General features: G+C 38.4%; 1 protein-coding gene across 2 annotated transcripts in view; it reads left to right on the top strand.

Moving 5' to 3' along the window:
* The window catches only part of GABRG3 (gamma-aminobutyric acid type A receptor subunit gamma3), a 337,645-nt gene that overhangs the window by 2,733 nt on the left and 311,208 nt on the right, over positions 1 to 23,704 (top strand). For both annotated transcript variants that reach the window (XM_069769983.1, XM_069769982.1), the window contains 2 exons: positions 1,871 to 2,019; positions 18,193 to 18,260. In XM_069769983.1, the coding sequence (XP_069626084.1) occupies positions 1,871 to 2,019; positions 18,193 to 18,260 (217 nt within the window). The remainder of the gene's footprint in view (positions 1 to 1,870; positions 2,020 to 18,192; positions 18,261 to 23,704) is intronic.

Below are 23,704 nucleotides of genomic sequence, written 5' to 3'. Positions count from 1 at the left end.
GAAAGGGGATCATGATGCTACCCGAACTCAGTGCTCATTTCCACGTGCAGTCTGAATGCCTCCAGTAAAGTTGTGGTGGATGTAGCAGAAAAAGATGCAGGATTTGTGCTGCTTTCCTATCGGCAATTCAGCACCACTGTAGAGTTTCAGCTTTGAAATATCAACCGTGTATGTTTGGAGACGGTGCCTCCTTTGAGAATGGTTTTGTAACTGCAGTATTAAAACATAGGGCTTGTCATGAATCTGGGGGAGAAAAAAAACCCAACAAAAAATCCTCTTAGGGTTTTTTAATGCTCGTAGCGTGAATTGTAGAAGAAAGATCAAGTTTTTTTAAAAATACAACTCACTAACAGAGAAGGAATGGTTGGTTGTCTATTAAAAATTTCCCCTAAGTTTTTTCTACTTCTGCAACTTGGTTGTATGAGCTCTCCCTGTAGAAAATCCTCAGGGGCTAGGTTTCAAAATTATTTTTATATAGAAATCGTACCTAAAGCACTCACAATTTCTGTGGTCATGTTAAGTGATTCATGGCTAATCCTTAGGGACGTATTGGCTGTAGAGCAGTTTCAATTAAAAGTTTCATTAAATGTTCAAATGGTGGTCTACAAGCAGTGTTGAGGGTTGATGATACTCTGTGATTAAATTTTTATACTTGTATTTTTTGTTGTTCTGTTACTATAGGGTTTCTATAAAGTCTTCTGGACATCTGAGACATTTTAAAAGACACTAGTGTCACTATAGAGAGAAGGAGAGAGAAAGGAGGTTGCTCTGATGTGTGTAGTGCATCCTGTGAATAAGCAAGGCTGGTGCGTCTGATTCTCCATTGCTTTGCACCTTGCATAATTATTCACATTTGTGTAAAAAGATTGTGAAATGGTATCGTATCACCAGGGCAATTGCAGGTCGAAGCAACACATGATTACTGCTGTACGTTCCACCACTGAGGTTATCTTTTCTCCTGATAACTTCATCTCAATTTAACTGTCATAGATTTTTCTCCAGTGATAGACATCAAACAGATTTGGTTTCTAAGATACCAAAAGATACTTCAAATCAACATTTTACTGTTTGTGCACAAAAAGCCACACAAATGGAATTAGTCTTGTCTGAAGACATCTGTAGCTGTGATTTCTGGGCAAACTGCAGTTTCACAATTGTATCAGCATACTCTTAAAATAAAAATAATCCACCTATTAAGAAAAGAAGTTGCAACTCTTGGTGTAATACTGTTTTTTGGTTTTTTTTTAAAAATGTCATTAAAACTGCAGGGAAATTCAGATTAATTTATGCAATGTATTTGTGTGCTGCTGATAATCCATCTTAAATTCAAGGAGCAAGCTCTTAATTCTAAGCCTTGTAATACATTAAACTCTGAAATTCAGGCACTGAGAATATAATAATTTATTAATAGGATAAAATGATCAGGAAGTATTAAAAGATCTGAATTTTTAATACTCTTATTAGCCTTTGTGCAAGAGATGAATCAGTTGTCCTGATGTATTAATAAAATAATACTGCAGATGTTCACTCTTCGTAAGAGTATATTGTAAACTAACTAGTCAGGGATAGGTTGGTTAAAATACAGGATATAAAATACTACTCTGATAGCTGTATTAACTCCCAGAGTATAATTTTTTTGAGAGACTGACAGAAGACAATTTCTAAACAAGTCTCAGTCATGACCCCTCCACACATACTCAACAACTGTTAATGGGAACATCCTGTTGCAAAAACAGCCTAAGGCTGGGTAGATGCAAAGCCAAGGGAGATATCTAAAACCTCTTCAGATGAGTGTGGAGTTTTACCTGGAATGTAAATTCAGAATTTGGTTATGTAAAATAACATCTATTTGTATGATTTGTTATTGCAGTTCTAGAAAGGTTGAAGAGGATGAATATGAAGATGGAACAACTAACCAAAAATGGGTTTTAGCTCCAAAAACACAGGACACAGATGTGACTCTCATACTGAACAAGCTGTTGAGAGAGTATGACAAAAAGCTACGGCCAGATATTGGAAGTAAGTACTCCTTTCTGCACAAGTGAGGAGAAGCTTCTATGGGTGCAGAAAAGACATTATGTTACATTTTGGTTAGTGTGCACAAACATCTGGGAAAGTGGAAACTGAGTTTTTTTTGGCTGAAGTTTATTTCCAAGTCAACATTTAAAAAAATGCTAATTCTCACAGGAATATGTGGTGGTAACTTAGGATGCTAAACGCTGGTTTGCTTGTACAGAGGTTGTGTAGAGATATGGAAGGGCTAGCTCTAAAGTATTCAGCAGGTCTTTGGCAGAGTTAGGAACATACTTGTCTCTTTTGTCATCCAATCCATGCATATGAAAAACTCATGCTCTGAGAAGCAATCAAAAATCCAGCATACTAAAAACAAAAAGTAGGACACAGCAAGAGAAAAATGTGCATCTACTCCCTTCAAAATGTGATCACGAAAGTTATGTTCCTTAATGTTGAGAAGGCAGCACTAGGATTTAGAATCATAGAATCGTCAAATGGTTTGGGTTGGAAGGGACCTTAAAGATCATCTAGTTCCAGCCTGCCTGCCATGGGCAGGGACACCTCCCACTAGACCAGGTTGCTCAAAGCCCCATCCAACCTGGCCTTGAACACTGCCAGGGATGGGGCATCCACAGTCTCTCTAGGCAACCTGCTCCAGTGCCTCACCACCCTCACAGTAAAGACTTTTTTTCCTAATATTTAACCTAAATCTACCCTCTTTAAGTTTAAAACCATTACCCCTCATCCTATCACTACACTCCCTGTTGATGAGTCCCTCCCCATCTTTCCTGCAGGCCTCCCTTTAGGTACTAGAAGGCTGCTATAAGGTCTCCCTGGAGCCTTCTCTTCTGCAGGCTAAACAACCTCAACTCTCTCAGCCTGTCCTCATAGGAGAGGTGCTCCAGCTCCCTGATCACCTTCATGGCCCTCCTCTGGACCCGCTTGAGCAGGTCCATGTCCTCCTTACACTGGGGGCCCCAGAGCTGAATGCAGTACTCCAGGTGGGGTGGGGTCTCACAAGAGCAGAGTAGAGGGACAGAATCGCCTCCCTCTACCTGCTGTCCACACTTCTTTTGATGCAGCCCAGAATGCGATTGGCTTTCTGGGCTGCGAGCGCACATTGCTGGCTCATACTTGGTTTTTCATCCACTAATACCCCCAAGTCCTTCTCCGCAGGGCTGCTCTCAGTTCACTCATTGCCCAGCCTGTATTTGTCCTTGGGATTGCCCCAACCCATGTGCAGGACCTGGCAGTTGGCCTTGTTGAACTTCACGAGGTTCACATGGCCCCACCTGTCAAGCCTGCCAGGGTCCCTCTGGATGGCATCCTTTCCCTCCAGCATTTTGACCACACCACATGGCTTGGTGTCATCAGCAAACTTGCTGAAGGTGCACTCGATCCCGCTGTCCATGTCACTGACAAAGATGTTAAACGGCGCTGGTCCCAATACCGATCCTGAGGAATGCCATTTGCCTGTGTATAGGACAACTCTAGAGATTTTCTTCCCCAAACTAGCAGGCATCTTATCTCCAAAAGAAATCTGATAGAATGGAAGTGTCTTGTGGGCAGCACTACTACATATAGGTATAAAATTTAGGTAAGAGCTAATAGATTCCTGCATATAACCATTTTGAGCTATCTTCTTTTGCTTTTTTTTTTAATTTGTATGATGAGGTTGTGTGTTTCAGACCAGTGGTTTTTTACCTTTTGTGGTTATGCCCTGTTTGCATCCTTAGGTCAGAATAGCTATAGCACAACTGCTGCTCAGTTTGCTCACAGCAAATTTATATGACAGAAATCTGACACAATTTGTCATTTACATTTACTGCACCTTGCATATACTTCACAATGAACTGGGAATGGGAAATGCTCAAAACAACCACCTAATGTAATTTGCTTTTACATTTTTGCAGAGATTGGAAAGAGAATTCCTAACACTGATTATAAGTGAAGCTTATGCTGATGTTTGCTGATGATGAAACTTGTTTGCTGATGGCACATGTACTGATATACTTTCTAGGTGATCCCTTTGGGTCAGTTTAGAGGGAAGTAAGAGCTATTGCCATGTATTGACCATTACAATTATTAGTGCCTCAGAGCTACACATTAAAACAACAGTTCCAGAAAAAAAACTGTGCTGTGGTATGAAAGTGGGTTTTTGTTTGAGTGTTTTTTTCCATAGCTATTACTTCGATTTTCTGTAGTATTTACAAAGATCATATTTGATAGATGTGTCTGTTTTTAACACAGAGTGACATTTATCTCTCTCTCTTTACTCAGTTTGTCATACTGGATTTAGCTGATCTTTAATATCTGATGGAGAAGTGCTTTAATGCAGTTCCCCACCCATATCAACATCTGGAAGACATTCTCAGACAAATTTTTTATTTTACTTTGTACACCGTGTCCTCAGACCGCTGACTTCAGGCAGAGTAAATTATGTTATGCCTATGTGGGGCAAAGTAATCACTCAAAGTCCCCATGGCAGTTGCCATAAAATCAGTAGAAGTCAGACATATCTTGCAGCACTGGAAAATCATTGTTACCAAAATAATTCCTTTTGTGTCTCCACAAACTTTCATAAATCCTGTTTTAGAGAAAGGAGTTAAATTGCACAGCTCCTCATATATTGTACCAAACAGAGATTTTGCAGTTCTCAACTACATCTATTTCTATCAAGCATCTCAGTCCTAGGCCTTTTTTCTCTCTGATAGGAATCTGGCTATTTCAGAACTTGAGCTGGGTGTTGTTCAGACACTAGAGCAGTTAGTTCGCCTCTGCTTCCTTCCCTGGTCCCTCTTCCCTCCTCTCCTACCTTTGATGCAGATAAGTAACATTGCCCTTTTGAAGCTGAGGAGCTGCTGTATTTGTCAAGGAGAACACAAAGGTAATGTTAAGAGAATCAGGCATTATATCTAACTTCCCTGAACTGCTGGCTGGTGCCTTACATGCAAGCACATCTTCATTTCCGTCTAGGAGAAGGTTATCCTCCAAGCTAGGTGGTTGACTTGTCCTGGCAACTGAACTGTAGTCCTGCCCTGAAGGTCCCAGTATTAATACATATCAGTTAAAGCACTAGGAAAAAAAGTAGTGGACCAGGTAACATAGAGCAATACAATATGAAAAAGCATGGAATGAACCAGTGGAGGAAGGGAGAAGTAATTCTCAGAATCAAGGAGAAGTGCAGCTAATAAAAGATACTGAGGGTTAAATTCAGGACTAACATGCAGTCAGCTACTCATTAGGGCCTTTACATTTGTTTAGTGCTGCCTGTGAGCAAATTGGCTGTCCCACAGGACGGGATGCTCACTGTTTCATGCCACATCACTCTTTACTCAGTTTTTCAATCCTTTATTGCAAAGCCACTATTTCTAACAGTGGATAGCTTTAGCAATGCTCCTGAAGAAATGGTCTTCTTTGTGAATGCAGTCAGAAAAGCCTAGGGAAACACTGACTTCTTTGCACTTCCAAAGGTTAGGATTGCAATTTTTAGATCGCTTGGGAACACGCTTTTGCAAGCCAAAGGCTATGGGGAGAAGTGCATGCTGGCCCAGGCAGTGGCTTTTCTGGGGTCTTTTGTCCTTCCCAGGGTAGCTGATGTTTTGGCTAGCTCAGGTATGTCCAGGTACTACCTGGCGCTGTACAGGCATATTCTGAGTGCCCACTTGCTGTACTATGGACACTGAGTTCTTCAGTAATCATGTCACTTCTATGTCAGGACTATAGCCATCAGTGAATGAACTCCTGTGAACAGACACTCAGCCACCCTCCTTCCTCCTCCCCCAACCAGACCATCTAAACCACTGTAAGATGTGTGTAGGTCAGTGCTAAGATGCAAGGCCAGGACTTGCTCTTTCCTTTCTTTTTTTCCGTATGCTGGGCTATACTTGGCCTGGGCTTTCATATAAATGACTGTCAGTCAGATCACATGCTCAATTTACACTCAGCAGTATAGGCATCACCTGCAAGGCTCCAAGCCAGGATTTTGAAAGAGTGGATTGAACAACCTAAGTATTAGCAAAATAGTTACCCTGTGGCAATAGGCTATCAGCAATGTAACACCTTAACAGGACCTGTCTAGCTAAAAGGGGCCTTTGGTCTTTGGAAACAAAGCAGTGTTCTACCAGTAGAGGAATGTCTGACTGCATCCCCTGTGGCTGCACACTTGGCAGAGTTCTTGTCTCCATAAATATCACAGCTTGCAAGGGTTTTCATTTTAATGGTGGCATCTGGCAGCTTTCCATTATACCATAGAACATATACACCTTTTGTAATGAAAAAAAAAAAAAAGAAAAGAAAGCACCTCACACTGAACAGCTTATACTGGTGTACTGATTAGATCAAAAAGAAAGGTGTTTTACAGAGACAAAGCATCTTTTCCACCTACTTTTGACTGGCTACAATTATAGGGCTGAGAATTGTGTGTCTGTTGCATGGTATGAAAGGCACCAGTCCCATATAACAGGTAAACCTGTTCTGAACTATGAAGGTCTTAAAATCTTTTCCATAGGCAGATACTCTGGAATTTGTTTCCAGGTTTTTGCCATTGCTCTATTTTTGATTAACTGATTTAAAATTTAAGTTCCATTTAAAAAAAAAAAAAAAAGCAGCGAACCACAGGTAAATTAAATAGCACATGACAAAACATATTTCTTTCAAAGTCAGTTTATTTTAATGAAACCTTCACTTTCACCTTCCTTAATGGTCAGCTTAGTCCACAATGGAGTCCTGGAAAATAAAAGCTACCTTTATTACCCTACATTATTTCATATGTACCTTCATATGGAATGTAGGTTGCCTTAAACAGACACAAAGTTTATAACAGTGTATTCTTCCAAAGTGAAAGTTTTGCCAATCACATTCCCTGAGTGAGCTTTACATGTGGAAGATAATATGCCATCTTTTTCTTTCATTGTGAAAGTCACCTTACCCATCAAAAAGGTTAGTATGCGAGAGGTTTCTGAAATGTGCCATTAGTAGCAGCAGGAAAAAAAAATCTCACCCTAGACCAGGCTCAGAGCTGCAGTACTCATTTGAGCATGAAGAGCAGTAAGTCTTAAGAGTTGTCTTTTGGTAGGTAGCCGGTTTGCTTACCTCAAAGAAAATAATTTTTTTCCTCTTTTTCATTAAGAAGCAATAACTAATGTGGGCCAAAATTTCAGTGACAACAAGGCAATAGTAATGTTGAGATTAGTTCATAAGCTGAGCTAAACTCCAAGCTTTCCTCTTTAACTCAATCTGCTAATGTGAAAGAAAACATTTTATTTCACCAGTAATTTTTAGAGAACAAGACCGTTCCCTCAGCATCTCTAACAAGCAGTCAGTTACCTCAGCACTCTAATTTCAGTGTGAATGATATTCTAAAACACACATCCTGCAGTCTGACCAGGTGGTCTCCAGCCTTCTTGTGATTACCTGCCCTTTTCCCCAACTCCTGAAATACCTTCCCCAGAACACAACAGGACTAGAATAATGAGTTACACACTCTTGTAAGGTACAGACAGAACTGCTGTCCACTACCTTTCCCCATTGTGTTCGTAATGTGAAAAAGTGGTGTTAGGAAAGTGATAAATTTTTGTTTTAGCATTTTTTAAAAATGCATTAAAAAATCATAGGAAAAAAACATAGATGTTATTTCCACTGTATTTAAGGCTGTACCAGTATTTGCAGTTATTTATACTCTACCAGGGAAAGTGTAATACTTTCTATTAATTTCTAGTTCAGAGGCTGGAGCAAAATAATGATGGTAAGAGAAAAGCCAACTAGAAGGGACTACACTCTAGTGTACTCAAACTACCCAGGGAAATTGAAAGAAGAGTGTGATCATAAACATTAGAAATAAAGCTAAAAAAAGATAAAAGCCCAAATAAAGGAATAGAAAGTTACAAGACAGAACTTCCTGTGCCTCAGAGTTACTTAGCTGACAGCAGGTTTTTCAACTGATAATTCTTGTAATGGTTAGCCAGAACTGAAAAGGCCGAATCCCATATTTAATGCAATAGAAGTCTTGTATAAATGTGGTAGTTTATTGTATTCATTTATTTTTCCTATACTTTCTATCGCCTGGTTTCTAAGCTGCCTGCCTTCTTACTTTTAAAAAGAAAAGTTAACCTGACGTTAAATCAGTCTTGAGGCAAGAGCATTATGGGAGAGACAGAACAAGCATGGGTAATACTGATTTTACTGATATTATTCCCTGAAAGGTAGAAAAGAGTAGCAAGATAATTTGTATCGCATATTTGCATCTTCTGGTTCTCAATTGCATCATTATATTAGGGAAGGCTCCAAATTGCACAGAAGCAATTTGCCCGCTTGTGTTCTGAGGCGCTTCCACCACTAATGCTTGCTTTTCCTTCCATTTTATATTATCCTGCAATAACTCTTGGATTCCTGTTGGATCCTCTAGATTTATTTGATCCCTACAGCTGCTAGTGGTCCCCTATATTTATTGCGTATTTATAAACCCAAATAAATTCACTTTGAAGTATGTAAGTGTATATGCTTGTATGTGTATATATAAGCATATACACACATACATACACCCCCTAATTTAATGCCTATATATCATAGATCTTCTGACTCCACCAGTTCTAGCTGCCTTGAGAGTCAAGCTGGTTTTCTTTGCTCCCCAAGTATCTTTATAACCATTAGCCAAATTTCTGAAGATGAGAGCAGTCTCACAAACAGCTCTGCAGCTCTCAGTACCTTGAGTAGGTTTGTGCAAGTGTAGCTGATAGAAATAGGTGGGCTTGTTTGTGTCAGCAAACACAGAAGACTAAGTTCTGTCTGACTCGCTTTACTGTGCTGGCTTGGTAGTGTTTAACAGCAGTTCTCTTCTTAAGCTGTTGAAAGTTCTCACTGTAACCATTTTAAGCAGTTTCTCAGTGTATGCAAGGAGCAGACCTGTTGGGTGAGTGGGCACAACTTTTATTCTGTTGCTTTTTAAAGATGTGCATTTTCAAGCACAATCCTAATGAAAACCTTGAGTTCTGAAGCAGTATCACAACCTTTCTTCTGTCTGACCTGCCTTCCTAGCATGCTACACAGAAATGAACCCTGAAGTGCACCACAGGCTATTACCACTGTGGCTGTCAAGTTATTTTTGCTAGCTGCTGATTGCCACACCTGATACTCTTTAAATTAGCTCCAGCAAGGTTTCCCCATATGTGGTGACAGAGGGATGCTTATTGCCTCACAGATCAGAATATTTCCCAGATCATAGTGCAGAGAAAGCTGTAAACTGTCATGCAAGGTCAAATGACTAGTTTCTGCTGTAAGTCTTTTTTGGTGCTAGACTACAAGAGACAGTTTCAGACATCATAACAGGAAGCAGTGAGAGAGACAGTTGTCACTTAAGGATTGATTATAGACAGTTGCACCTGGAGAGCTAACCATTGTGTAAAGGTACTACACAGTGGGAAGGAAAGAGGGAGTAACCTCTGTTTGTATTTATGGCAGCACTCAGGCGGGGAAAGCTATAGTCCTGGATCCAACTTCTGTAGTATTGGGCACTGCAGAAGATTGTGGAGATTAGTCTAATTTAGGTTTATATGGAAGAAGAAACTTGAATAACCCATTGGTGAGGATGAGGAGTGCTGTGGCTAAGACTCAGCTAGGAAACAGAGCTGAATATAGTAAGAGCTCAGGAGCTGCAAATGATCATTAAAAAAAAATCAGAAATGTTTTAATTGTTCTCATTGATACTTCCATTTTTCTTTTTTTTGGGAAAGTGGCTTGTCTTTATAACAGAAGACTTTTGTTCTGATTCAGCCACCAAACTGGAAATCCATTAACTGTCCATTTCCATGAGTAAGACAGTAAATATGAAGACTATTTTAGTTGCAGTCATCTCCCATGCATAATGTGTAAGCAAACCTATGCAAGGAGAACAATATTCCTGAGGAAAGGGTTGCTATTCAATGCAAATGAGAACAACCTCTGTTCTAGATGGGAGGATAGAAGAGGTTTCTTGATTGTCTGCAGGAGTTCTAATTCTCTAGCATCTTCAGTAATTGATGCTTTCATCTGCAGAATTTGCCATGAATGTTTCTAGAAAATTAATGGCAAGGCTAGTAAGTGAGGGGTAAACTACGGCCACTCCGAAGTCCCAGTTTCAGATATTGAAAACTGCGATTCATGTCTGAGTTTTAAAACATGGCACAAATAAATAGGTTGGTTGCACCTAATCCTTGTCTGGTGCCAGCATAGTGCATCAAACATAGGCTTTTTCAAAATCTTGCATGGGAACATTTCTGATTAGGATAGGCTTTTGACAGTGAGTTTTTTCATGCCTAACATTCTGCTTTTCTAATTGCTTAACCATGGAGCTGAGTAAAGGGGAATTTCTGACCTGGTTTGGCTCACAGCTTCTCAACTGTCAGGGGAAACACCCTACTTTTTACTCATCCTTCTCTCAGGTAAAACTCAATGTGTCATACTAAAAGAATATGTAGAGAAATTTTGTTCCAATGCAGTGATCCTGAAGCCCTCCAATTTAATGTTTCTGCTTAAAAAAAAAAAAAGAAAGCAGGTTTATTTTTTCAATTATTTAACAGGTTTGATTTTTTTTTCTTTTTTGTTTCATTTTTTTAGAATATCTAATTTAAATCAAATGCTGGAAAGCAACACTTTTCTTTGTGCTTACAGTACTTCAATATATAGAAATATTTCAGTATTCAAACACTCTGTTTTTCTGAAACTAATCTCATAACTTAACCCAAGTAATACAGCTCTTTGCAGATAAAACTGCTCTTTTGTGTCATTTCTAATGAGCCACTTGTATCTTCGCAATACTTATGTCTTGCATGTAGTCTCTTGGGTTGACAATACTGCTTTTGGGTTGGAGAGAGAGGCCTTTTACATAAGTACTTAACAGCAAGGTCCCTTACAATACAACCTTCTCCTTGTGATTGTAAATAATTCATTTACACAGATAACTCTTATTTAGAGTTTTATTTCCTGACAGTGATTACTTGCTGAAATGGCTTTATACAAACTCAGACTGAGTATTTTTCTTGAGCGGCATTGTAGGTAGGAAAGCTTGGTTGACTGTTAATGTTTGCCAGATTCTTCATCTAAACTGTCAGACCCAAAACTATATGTAGCAGCTGCTAGTTCTTATTTTCTGTTTTCTTCCATAAGTTCACCTAAGAAATCTGAGAGGAGGTTGGGAGTATAGCATACAGAGTTTTGGGATGCCATGGATTGAAAATTAGGTAAGAGTCAGGAAAAGTCTGAGATATTAATTACATAAGAAAATCCCTTTCTTCTCTCTCCTTCCTTCTGTGATTACCTAGACTATGCTGGCTCTTCCAAGTGTAGAAGTGTATTTAGAAGTCTCTTTTGTTTTTTTTTTTTATTAAAGAGGGTTCTAAACAAGTATTTGTAAATTGGGCAGATGTACAGTACTACAGTTGCCATTTTGAGGTTGTGGCACAAACTAATAAATTATTCTGTCATCTTTAAACAAGGAAAACTTTCTGCACATACCGTTTTAAAATATTGTTGCTCTCTTTTGCAATTGTGTGGTTTTCATATGACTGCTATTGTTCATCCAGACCTTGATTACTAGCTTGCTGGACTTTGCAGGAACAAATTCTATTATTGTTCAGTTTTATGATATCACATAGGAACTCTCCCCTCCTATGAATATAAGTAAAACAGAACTGGAAACTTTAGGGGTTGATTGTAAAACCAGCCTAATCATTATGATCTACAGTTTTCATTCCCAAACAACATAATACTGGAAAAATTACAGTTTGTGCATTAGGGAAAGGTAAATGAAAGATAAAAGTGCTGAAAGTTAATTGGTGGTGATGGTGGGTTATGAAGAATAAAAGTGATTTGTAGTTAATTGAGGGAGTCCGTTTATATGCATGCTGTCATTCACACTCCTGGACAGAATGGCAACAAAACCTAGCACGTGAATAAAATACCCTGTTCAGAAGACTGTGTTCTCATCCTGGTATTGCTGTCATCCAAACTTTCTTTCAAGTCTGCACCCAATTTTTGATTATCCTTTTGATTTTCATTTGCAGTCCTGTTTTGGTAGTTTGATCCTAAAACATAGGGATGACCATTCTCTCAGGGTTTCTCTGGCTGTTGAAAGTGGAGAGCTTTGACCTCTATCTGTTGTTCAAGCCCATTTTCTTCTATGCAGGAAGAATGGGTCTTTTTTATTTTCCTCACTGATATCTTTGTAGAATCATAGAATAGCATCATAGAATCGTTTAGGTTGGAAAAGACCTTTAAGGTCATCAAGTCCAACTGTAAACCTAGCACTGCCAAGTCCACCACTAAACCATGTCCCTAAGCGCCACATCTACATGTCTTTTAAATACCTCCAGGGATGGTGACTCAACACTTCCTGTTACTATGTCTTTCTTTGAATGTGGTAATTTGTCCTAAAATATAGAAGTTTTAGCTGACCACAATTATCCCTGAGAAGTGACTTGTTGGCATAGCTGTTTGTTTTACAGGAACAAACAGGTAATTAGATGTTACTTATCAGGTCATGTAGGAAAATATTAATAGTCATCATCACTAACGCAAAGTAAACATTAACACTATAATCACTACTACTATGGTTACCGATAACTGTGTAATGATTTATTACAGCTTTATCCCAATTTAAAAATAGCAATTTATGTGCTAATGAGATAATGTAAAATATCATTATAGAGTAATTTTAAAAAATATCTCATTACTGTAGAGCCAATCTTGTTAGTCTTTTGCGTTCAGAAGTCTTGTGGAACTTAGGCAGAGTTTAAGTGGCTGTGTATTTCTGGAGCAGAGCTCATATTGTGTGTGTTATGTGGTTGCATGCCTTCTAAAAATCTAGTGCTAATAGCTTTGCTTCTATAAATATGTGTATATTGATCCACAACATTTTTACCACTGCTGTTTTGGGTAAAACCAGAATTAATTTAGACCTGGGAGTTGCTTGAACAATGTAAGAAAGGTTAACTCTCAATAAAAAAGAATTTTAATTTTATTTTAAAATTTTTAAGAGCTCAGCTAGTTCTACTCATGTTTGAATGAGCTTCCCATAAAAATATTTCTAAATATTAAACTTTAAAAAATAATTCTAAATATTTATGATTTGTGCAGGAACATAAATGCTATTTGAACAGACTTCAGATGTGCAGGAAGCTTTCTGTAGGAAGCGAAGTGGTTTAATTCATGAAATAAGCATCAATTCTGAATAGCGGAGATTTATCAAAAATTAAGAGACATTTTAAAAGGACAGGGTAATTTAAAGTACTAAATAAGCATAATAAAATGTCAGGAACTTATTGCAGATTTTTTCCCTACATGACTTGTGAAATTGTATAAGAATCCCTTTGTTAATTTCCTCCACAGTCTTTTAAAATTCTCCTGATATATCTGTCGAGTTTTTTACGCACATGATCAGCTTGCATATATCCAAGAGTAAAGTCTTCACGGAGTTTAATGGGATTCAAGCTTAGATACTGTTTATTTCACCAGTGTAAATCTATAAAGCAGGACTACACAAATCCTATAGCTGGCCTGCATGGATATTTGTGATCATGGCGTTATTCTAGCTGTTTCTGTGTTTTGTTGTCCAGACATACCTGACCTAGCTTTATGCTATCTAAGTGTTCACCTGGCTTCTTAAGCGATCTTTGCAGGCAGCGTTGAACTCACGACGCCTGTGGCTAGGCAACTTTTGAACTGTCTAAAGTTTGTAGACAAATTTCACTCAGATGTGTCTTTGCAATGTGATAGTCACAAGGCTGACTGGAATATAAACACTCCATCTGTCTCAAAGACATGGCATTTGGATCAGATGGGGACTATTAGCTAAATATTGGCATGACCTTAGTTTTGTTTACAGATATTTTGATTGGCTTGATAAATCCCTTCCTCAATTAAAACCAACATGTCTGAAGATGAAATTATTGTGATAAGCAGTTAGCTAACCTTAGATAGCACTGTGTAGCAGCATAACACTGCAGTTACTCGGATGTGCTTACATTGTCTTTTAGGGAAAGTTAACTACCATATATTAAAGAGTATTTCAAAGAACTTTGAGAAGGCTGTGCATTTCTTGACAACCTTTAATTGCTCTCCTGCATGTGATATACACATCATTCTGCCAGTAATTTTGCTAAGTTTCTGACAGCTCTTTAGAACTATTTTGGGCTGATGCCGATATCAAAACGGTACTAGAGCTGAGTATCCATTTGTCATCTTATTGGCAACTTTTAGTGAGGTACTAACACTTCTGTTGTTCAATCAGGACTGTGAGGGCTGTCTTAGTGCAAGAAAAAAGGCTCCTTCTGCAGGTCAGCAACTCCATGCATGGCTTAAATCAGTCCATGAACTGAGTGTTCACAAATGCATGTAGTAGACAGAAAAAGTGAGCAGGCCTTGAAATAGTTGGTGATGGAACTATTTATGTCTTCCATGAAACTCAGTTTATTTTGAAGACTGGTAGAGGGTGAGTTCTTTCTAATAAGACATGATAACTTTAAGACTCAGTTATTTTCTTTTTCATAATGCATTTTGGAAGAAGTAATCTTAAAATCTTTGCCTCATTATGATTGGTATTTTGAATTAAAATCCTATGATAACAAATATAAAATTTATACTTGATGGTTCTCCCAGTTTATATCTGTTTATGTCCATGAGAGACCATGTGCAACAAGAACTGTACTTTTCTGTCTTTTCTTTCAAAACCTGAACACATATTTACCATACAATTATATTACAATTGTATTTTCTGCCTCTGCCTAGGAAAACAAAATATCATTCAAAGGAACTTTCAGTATTTTTTGTTGTTGTAGTGATATAATAGCTTACTTGTATTTTTTTATTGTTATTGTTTTTAATTTGAATTTCACTGGGAATATGTGAGGCTAGATGCTGATTTAATTTGACAATAAGAAGTGGCTGCTGCTTAGTTTTCTTCTGTTTCAAGATTAAAACTTTACTGTGAGTAAGACCAAATTCTCTTTAGCATTAACGGGCAGTGCTTCATTTTTTTGCACTGGAAGAGAATTTGACCCAGCACATTCAGGAGAAATTATCGTCTCATAATCTATTTATATACTTATCTGTAATGATTAAACAAAAATGAATTCCAAGCACTGTGTTCTAGTCCTGAACTTTGTCCCTGATCCTGCCAAGATTCAATTGCATGCCAATTTGCATCACTAAGTCTAGTCCCATTAATGTTCACCAGAACTCCTTAGTGTTGAACTTACAGCTACATGTGTGCATAAACCCTAGAAAGATCAGAGCCCTTTATTCCATGTAAGCTGTCTTGGTAAAAGAGCTAGCTGTAGTTCTCCGCTATTACCAATTCCTATATAATGACATTTATTACTGCATTTTGAGGCAAGTCTCATTACCAGAAGCTGCTAGACTCCTATTCAGTTATTAGCTGGGTACAATTAGAGTTGCATTAATCAGTTGTGCTTGTTCAGCTGAGTTCAGGTTTTCTTTTGCTGAAGGGAAGATCCAAGTTTATAATCCAGTACTTCAGACAATTTGAAACCATGACCTTAAATAATCCTGCATGTTCTGACCATAGGCAGTCAAAGAAGTGTGTGGTACTTAATGAATTAGAGAGAATGGTTATCATCTTTAACCACTGTTTGTACTCAGTTTAATGTCTGTTTTTGCAAAAATAGATCTAGTCTTCCTAAAGTTTGGTACACATCAAAGTCTTACATGACAAGCCAACCTGCCTATTTTTTCAGAACCATCTATCTTTTCAGGTACTTTAAAACTCCTCGGCATCTCTTTGCTAGTCTGAAATTTGGGGGATGCAGGCAAAAATTATTCATATTTACACGTGAAGATTCCTGTCTATCTTCAGCTTTGTGCCAGATGGCTTCTTAAGCTTTAGACAAATTAACTGTTACCCACCTGAGATAAGCTTCCCACAGAACTGTGGTATTTAACTGTTCCTCACTTTGCTCAGTAGCTTCCCCAAGGAAAGCTCTCTGAGTTTTGAGTGGCTGATATACCTGCACTTCTTCATTCTAAGGGGCTTGGGGATTGGTGCAAGAAAGTCCCAAGTTAAGCATAGTTCCCAAACTTCAGTGATTTTAATTGCTCTCTGGAGATTTTTGAAGACTATGGAGAGGGGAAGGTGTCTCTGTGGGAAAGGGAGGTGTCTAACAGAAGCTGTTGGCCTACTAGGGCCAAGTTTGCATCAATTCTGACTATCCAGGTTAGAACAGGATTTATACTTAGTTTTGGGTGAGCTAACCCTGGAGAAAGTAAAATACCAATTTAGATCTCAATTTAGAGGTTAATGTATACCCTGTGGGATTGGAAGGAGAGCGATATAAGTAAAAAAACCCAACATGCCTTTCAGTGTAAGAGTGGCATTATTTTAGAGTTAGCTTACATTGCCAGTAAGAGTTATCTGAATAATGTTCAGCAGTGTGGTGGGTTGACCCTGGCTGGACATCAGGTGCCCACCAAAGCCGCTCTATCACTCGCCCCCTCAGCTGGACAGGGGAGAGAAAATATAACAAAAGGCTCCTGACTTGAGATAAGGACAGGGAGACATCACTCAACCAATTACTGTCATGGGTAAAACAGACTCGACTTAGGGAAAATTAACTTAATTTATTGCCAATCAAACCAGAGTAGGGTAATGAGAAATAAAACCGAACCTTAAACACCTTCCCCCCACCCCTCCCTTCTTCATGGGCACAGCTTCACTCCTGAATTCTCTAGCTATGCCCCCCACCAGCGCAGGGGGATGGGGAATGGGGAGTGGGGTCAGTTCATCCCCTGTTGTCTCTGCCACTCATTCCTCCTCAGGGGGAGGACTCCTCACACTCTTCCCCTGCTCCAGCATGGGTCCCTTCCATGGGCTGCAGTCCGTCAGGCCCAGACTGCTCCAGCGTGGGTCCCCCGTGAGTTCAGAAGTCCTGCCAGAAAACCTGCTCCAGCGTGGGCTCCTCTCTCTACGGGGCCACAGGTCCTGCCAGGAGCTTGCTCCAGCGTGGGCTTCCCACGGGGTCACAGCCTCCTTCGGGCATCCCCCTGCTCCGGCGTGGTGTCCTCCCTGGGCTGCAGGTGGATATCTGCTCCCCTGTGGACCTCCCTGGACTGCAGGGACACAGCCTGCCTCACCATGGGCTTCCCCACGGGCTGCAGGGGAATCTCTGCTCCGGTGCCTGGAGCACCTCCTCCTCCTCCTTCTTCACTGACCTTGGTGTCTGCAGGGTTGTTTCTCTTACATGTTCTCACTCGTCTCTCTGGCTGCTGTTTCTGTGTCTGCTGCAACATTTTTCCTTCTTAGATCTGTTATCCCAGAGGTGCTACCACAGTTGCTGATGGGCTTGGCCTTGGCCAGCGGTGGGTCCATCTTGGAGCCGGCTGGCATTGGCTCTGTCAGACATGGGGGAAGCTTCTAGCAGCTTCTCCGAAGCCACTCCTGTAACCCCCCGCTACCAAAACCTTGCCACACAAACCCAATACAAGCAGGTACACTGACACCAAAGATGCTAAAAGGAAGATAAATCCTAGTGGCCTCAGCTAAAGAAAGGAGTACAGAGCTTGTCCTGGCTTATTAAGTCCTGGAAATCTGAAAACATGGAAGATCTTATGAGAAACTTGCATTGGCTAAACCAAATCAAATTCAAAAATCTTTTGATGAACGAGTGCAAAGGCAATGTGGGCTGAAGGGAATAAGTCTGAATTGAAAGGAGAAGAGTTGCTTAGGTTGAGCTAAATGGATTTCCTAGTGATTTTACTCTAAGTAAGGATGATTTCAGTGCTGATGAGATGAGAAAATCTGGAAAGATCTTTTGGTGTGGAACAAACATGCTAAAGGTCCTGTGTGTTGAGGCAATGGGAAAAAGTGATATGTTGCATTTCTTTCTAGTTTCATGTCAGTCATCCTAGGTTTTGACTTTGAGCCACTGTGCTTAGCACTGCGTTTCTTTAACAAATTGCTGCTGAGGTAAATCAGGATCATGATGGTAAAGTGGTATAGACTGTAATTTACAACAATTTTTGTTGGGTAGGAGGAAAGAACTTGTCTTCCTGAAAAATATACAATCCATATTTCTCAGTAGTTCTACTTGAAGAATTTACAGTTCTAGATCTTACAGTTGTTGGGGAAGAAAATATTTAAAGTGATTACTTATGTTTTCTGCAAAATAATATTAATTTTTTTTTTCTTCACAGTAAAACCAACAGTTATTGATGTTGACATTTATGTCAACAGCATTGGTCCTGTATCATCAATAAATATGGTAAGTGACTTGCTAACAAAGATTTTTATCTGGACTGCTGGTCTTGGCATCAATAATAGCTTTTGAAAAAAACAATAAGTACCACTGGAATAAGTTGTTTTGATGGCTGATTTAGTTCTGTTTTCAGCTATAGCTCTGTTTTTCAGATGACTTTTTTGTGTCTCTTCAAGAGAAGAACAAACCTACAAGAAATATTATGCTCTGTGTTGTCTACCACAAAGTTCTGGTAGATCTTGAATAGTAAAATAGCCATCTTAGGAAAAAAATAAGTATGAAGCAAAGCTATTGTCAAGAAAATTCCTGAATTAATATTTCAAGAGTCAACTGAATATACAGAGCTTCATAATGTGGAGTTAATGAGAGTCATCACATACTATCAGTATATTAATTTGAAATTCACCATCCCTTCAGTGGTTACTTTTCTTCCACTGAGTTATCAACAATCTTTAGCCTTGAAGTATAATTTTGAGGAAGTTATACATAGCTGTACTGCATGTGTAAAGGCAGGAGGAACTGAAAGAGTCTGTGATATAGGGTGACAACAGTGAATTTAGCAAAAAGTAACAGTTGGTCAGCTGTGGTCTTCTTAATTCCAGGACATTCTTCACTTCTGCAGCAACATATTCAGATTTAGAACAAGCTGGATGTTTATGTAGCTATGGAGGTATGGGTTACTGTGGCCGCTTGTGCAACTTCAAGTTAGAATTCAGCACAGTATTCCTCTTTGTAAACTAGACTGAATTTTTTCTTAATACAACTTGGAAACGGAGGACCTGTTAATATCTTTATTTACTTAAAACTCTTATACTAACCTCTTTGAAGCAATGACTTTCTCTTGTTCACAATGACATTCAAAGGCTGCTGTGTACAGTGGTCATGTAAGAATCTAGTAAATGCACTGCACGTATGTTTTCTATTTTTGAAACAAAAGCTCCTGAATTTGAAAGGTGGTCATTCAGCCTGACTTTTTGTTTTTGTGTATGTATATGGGAGAATGTAAATTATTGCAATGTGTCAAATGCTGGGTGGTCAGAGACTCCTACGCCCCCTGGCAATGGGAAATCTGGCAAGTAAAACCAGAACAAATTATGTGCAGGGAACAACTTGGCCACATATTCAAAGAGTGTGAAATGTATTGGTCATATTTCATGTGAAGCACTGAATGTCAAGCAATGGGAGTACCTGCTCCATTCTTGAACTAATAAATAGCTAATTATCTCGCCTTTTCCCCGACTGCGTACCAAAATGACTTGTCCAGGGAATGATTTATCGGAAGATCTATTCTGCTTACGGTCCTCTGGCTTGCATTTATGTATACTCTAGGAATGGGTACTCTGTTCAAAAGCAATGGGGACAACGGTGAGGATGCTTACTTTTCAAAGTCTTTTTGCTCTTTGGCCCTCTGAATTAGCTTGTAAGTAGCATTTTGGGGTGCTGGAAATGTATGTGCAATAATAATTAAGCAAGTATTTGATTGGACCCGCTTCAGGTAGGAAGAAGGAAAAAGTAATAATAGAAGGAACCAGTGTTTCTTGGAAGATTATTATGGCACAGTGAAAACATGACTAGTTTACTTATCCCTTAACTTTGAGTTCAGGACACCTTATGGCACCAAGATGGAAAGATGCACCAAGATACCAATTTAAAAAATGCATACTGTATCTCTTTGATAGTAGATGGTTTTATTAGGATAGTTAACAAGTGTATGGCATAGAGATATTTCGTGGTTACAGCTGAAAAAACCTACCTATAATCTGTAAGGGCAATGATAAATAAAACAATGATGAAATATAAAATTTAGGTACCTGAAGTTTTAAGGACTCAAGTCTGCTTAAAGCTATATTTAAACCTTTGAATAGAAATAGATGTTGTTTCAGATATGCTTGTGGACAGTACATCCCACTGAAACTAAATCTGAACTAGCTAAGCACTTTTGAGTTTTACTTCTGTTCTCAAACCTAATTATCAATATAGGAGATTAACATTAGGCACTCAAATGTTGCAAACTTTGTCCAAAAGTTCCATTTCTGCACTGTTACTTTGGAGTTTGTCCAAACTTACACGAGAGAGCAGAAATGAACTTGCAGTCTCAAATTTACAATGAAGATGGGAAGTCCTCCTCACAAACCTACAAGCTATGGTGCTGTATGATAACTTGTCTCTCCAGTGGCAGAACTTATTGAAGAGCTACTTTTCCCCCCATTTGTGTTGTTTCAACTGTTTGGCTACAGTATTCAGTAGCTCTGTGATGCACTGCTGGAAAAAAAAAAAAAGTAAAACACTTTTTGGAATTAAAAATAATAATTTAAAAAATTAATTAATTAATTTTTAAGTAAGCAGTTTTTCATGTAGCCTGTGAACTGCTGGAGCATGGGTGCACAAACAGCTGAACATAAACAATAGCTGGAAATTACCTGTGGCAGAGGAAGAGGAAGGAAGGGACCATCTTCAGTCTGATTCCTGTCATATAACTGAACTCTCAAAGGGAGAAGAATGTGTGAAAATCATGTACAGAATTTAGAACAGTATTCTGGGAGAAAAAAGGGAGTATTCTTGCAAGAATCTACATATGCTATATATGCTATATTTCTCAGCAGGACAGGAACTTTTAGCTTTTCTCCCCTAAATTATTATTAAAAGTTGAGCTATTCTGTCAAGGCAACTCGGCAAGATGGTAGTTGATTGAGCAAAAAGAAAGACGATTACATTGATTTCCATCTCTTCTATTTCAAGAGTGAGATCATCAACATGTACAAGGAGGACTTCCCTGCTGTGTACTTCCAAACTTAGCCCTTAGCTCTATCACTTTTTTCTTAATCTGCAGCACTTCTGAGGGAAAATCATGTGGAGCTTCTCTAGAGATCAAACTCTGCAGGTATATTTTCTTATCAGTTTTCATCAGCGCTTTTCATCTTGTGGGTGAAACCTAGGAAGTAAAATAATTTTCTTTAAGTTATCTATTCAATGGGTGTTCAGTTGAATGTTCAAGCCAATTTTGTAGAGCAAAGCTTTTCAGATGTCAATAACTTTGTTGTAATAATGATTAGACTTCAGTATGAATATTAATATCTCACTGTTTCTTTAACAGTCAGGAAAAAGCAGTTGCTACCAGACACCTACCTACAGCAAAGATAACCTCAGATGAATTGTATGTGAATAATTGTGGCCCTGAGGAAAAAGGAATCCTCTTAGACTGAGGCTGGAAGTGCCACAGGGGGAAGAAATGTTAGGGATCCCTTCAAAAAGGCTTGCAGTCAAGGGAAAGGTAACGTTCTCTGTGACAAAGATGGCATAGTCCACAGAAATATACGACTGACCCTGCCTTCCAGACTGTTTGCAGAGGGTTTATGCTACTTCCCCTAAAGGCCTTACCAGTGATTCATTTCCTAGTGGCTTTCAAAAATATCTATTTAGAACCTCAAGATTTTCAGAAAAAACAGGAGTGATTGTGAGAAGGTAATGTAGATGCTTTTCTTTTAGCGACTCACCATTATAACATCATTATGATGACAATAGAAACTTGTTTTCTGGATAAAGAGTGGTGACTCTTCCTTTGTCTGTGACATGGAACATTTCTTTGGGGCACAGTTTAAAAAAAGCTAATGTTAAGTAATTTCTTAATGTTAAGAAATAGGAATTGTGTAAGAATAACAAGTAAAAGCAGGCTGAATAATGAACTGAGTGATACTAGGAGGTAGTCTCAAGTGGCAGTGGCTTTGAAGAAGAAAGTAATTTCAGCATTTTGAGCTATGTTATGGTGTTATGAAATGACAGAAATGATTGATACTAGACAAGAGTATTTTGAAATTTAAAACTCTGAGATGTTTGAATGCCCATTAAAAATTTTAGGGTGGCTTTTTAACAGATAAAAGCAATCTATTGCATAAATATCATGATGCCTGTCCTTTATCAAAAATATAATCGAATGTGAGCTTGGACTGATTTAAAAGAAACATAAACTGGCTGATATAACAGTAAATGACACATGGATGTTCTGAGCTAAATTAAATCTTCCTGTGTGCATATTATATCCCTTTGTCTTGGTTTTCATCTCTTCATAAATTTACAGAAATCTGCAACTTGCCATTTCATGTTACAATGTCATTAGAGACCCTGGCTTGTAGGATGCAATATTCATATCTATCACAAGATTTTAGTTCAACCTTTTCTGTATTTAAAAACTTTGTTATATCTGTAATCATAATGAACATGCTTCCACTGCTGTTAGGGATCTTCTAAGTGAGTTTTTTAAATTTGAAAATTCATCTGCAATCTTACTTTTATTTTTTCCCCAAACTTTATATTGTAAAACAGGCGTATAAATTTCAGATTACTCAGTTTTCATATCTTAGTGTCTTTTTTTTTAATGCTTCCTATGCAATATGGTGTCCAGGAAGCATATACTTTTGCATTAAAATCCATGCTCCAATTTTTGTCAACAACCCAGTTCTTGTCAACAGCAGCAAAGGTTTATAAGTTGATTTATAAAACTTAGATCTTAATGTGGCTTACTGTAGCCTGTTTTTCTACAGATAAGCAGTACTGGCTTGTGTATAAAAGAACAGAAAAAGGAGAGAGACCATGACAATATGCAAAGTGGGAATCAGATGTAACTGATGGGAAAAATCCCCTAGTAGTTTTGTGAGATAGAAATGTAAACACACTGAGATTACATAGGCTGTTAAACGTCAATAGCATCAAAATCTGTGTGTTTGTGTGTACGCACATCCAGTCTTAACTGAGTAGCTACAGGAATCTGAGGCTGCAGCAGAAGCTGCTGGTGAAGGAAGAATTTGACACCTATATGGTTTTAGCGACTGGAATCTCATTTTAATGCAGCTGTACAGAAAATATGTTGAAGAGACAGTGTGAGAAACAAGCTTATAAACTGTACTTACCTGTTCATAAAACTATTAATTGGTTATCTGCTGGATATATGCACATCTCTGTTCTCAGGTAATCTGAAAAAGTAATTCATAGAGCATTTCTTTTGTGTTTCATCACTTCATTCTTTTGTGTCCACTCTAGGCTATGTCGTATATGTCTATGGATGCTGTATTTCCCTTTTGTTCAGTTAAGTGTTGTAGAATAAAAGCAATCTTTACTCTTTTTTGCCCCTTAGTGTATTGATAGACTTCTCTGAACTTCAGAGTCCCCACATGCTCATTTTGCTTCTCCACTAGACATGATAGGTATTAAAAGAATAGTCTTGATGAGGAGACTTGTCTAAAATATTATTCAGAGCTTATAATTAAGTCTGAATTTCTTGCATATTTTTAGTCTCTATGTCTGTTCATTTGATAGTTAAGACTATTATTGGAGCATCTGCAATTACAGAAACATAACCTGGTGATTCTTTCCATAATAAGGCAAAGCTACTTTAATCTGGATTTCATCTGTTTTACACCCCACTGCGTAGCCCCAAATAGTTCCTTTATAGGCTT

The sequence above is a fragment of the Haliaeetus albicilla genome, chromosome 25 (assembly GCF_947461875.1).
Source record: "Haliaeetus albicilla chromosome 25, bHalAlb1.1, whole genome shotgun sequence".
Taxonomy (NCBI): Eukaryota; Metazoa; Chordata; class Aves; order Accipitriformes; family Accipitridae; genus Haliaeetus; species Haliaeetus albicilla.
This window is presented reverse-complemented; position numbering and strand designations above follow the sequence as displayed.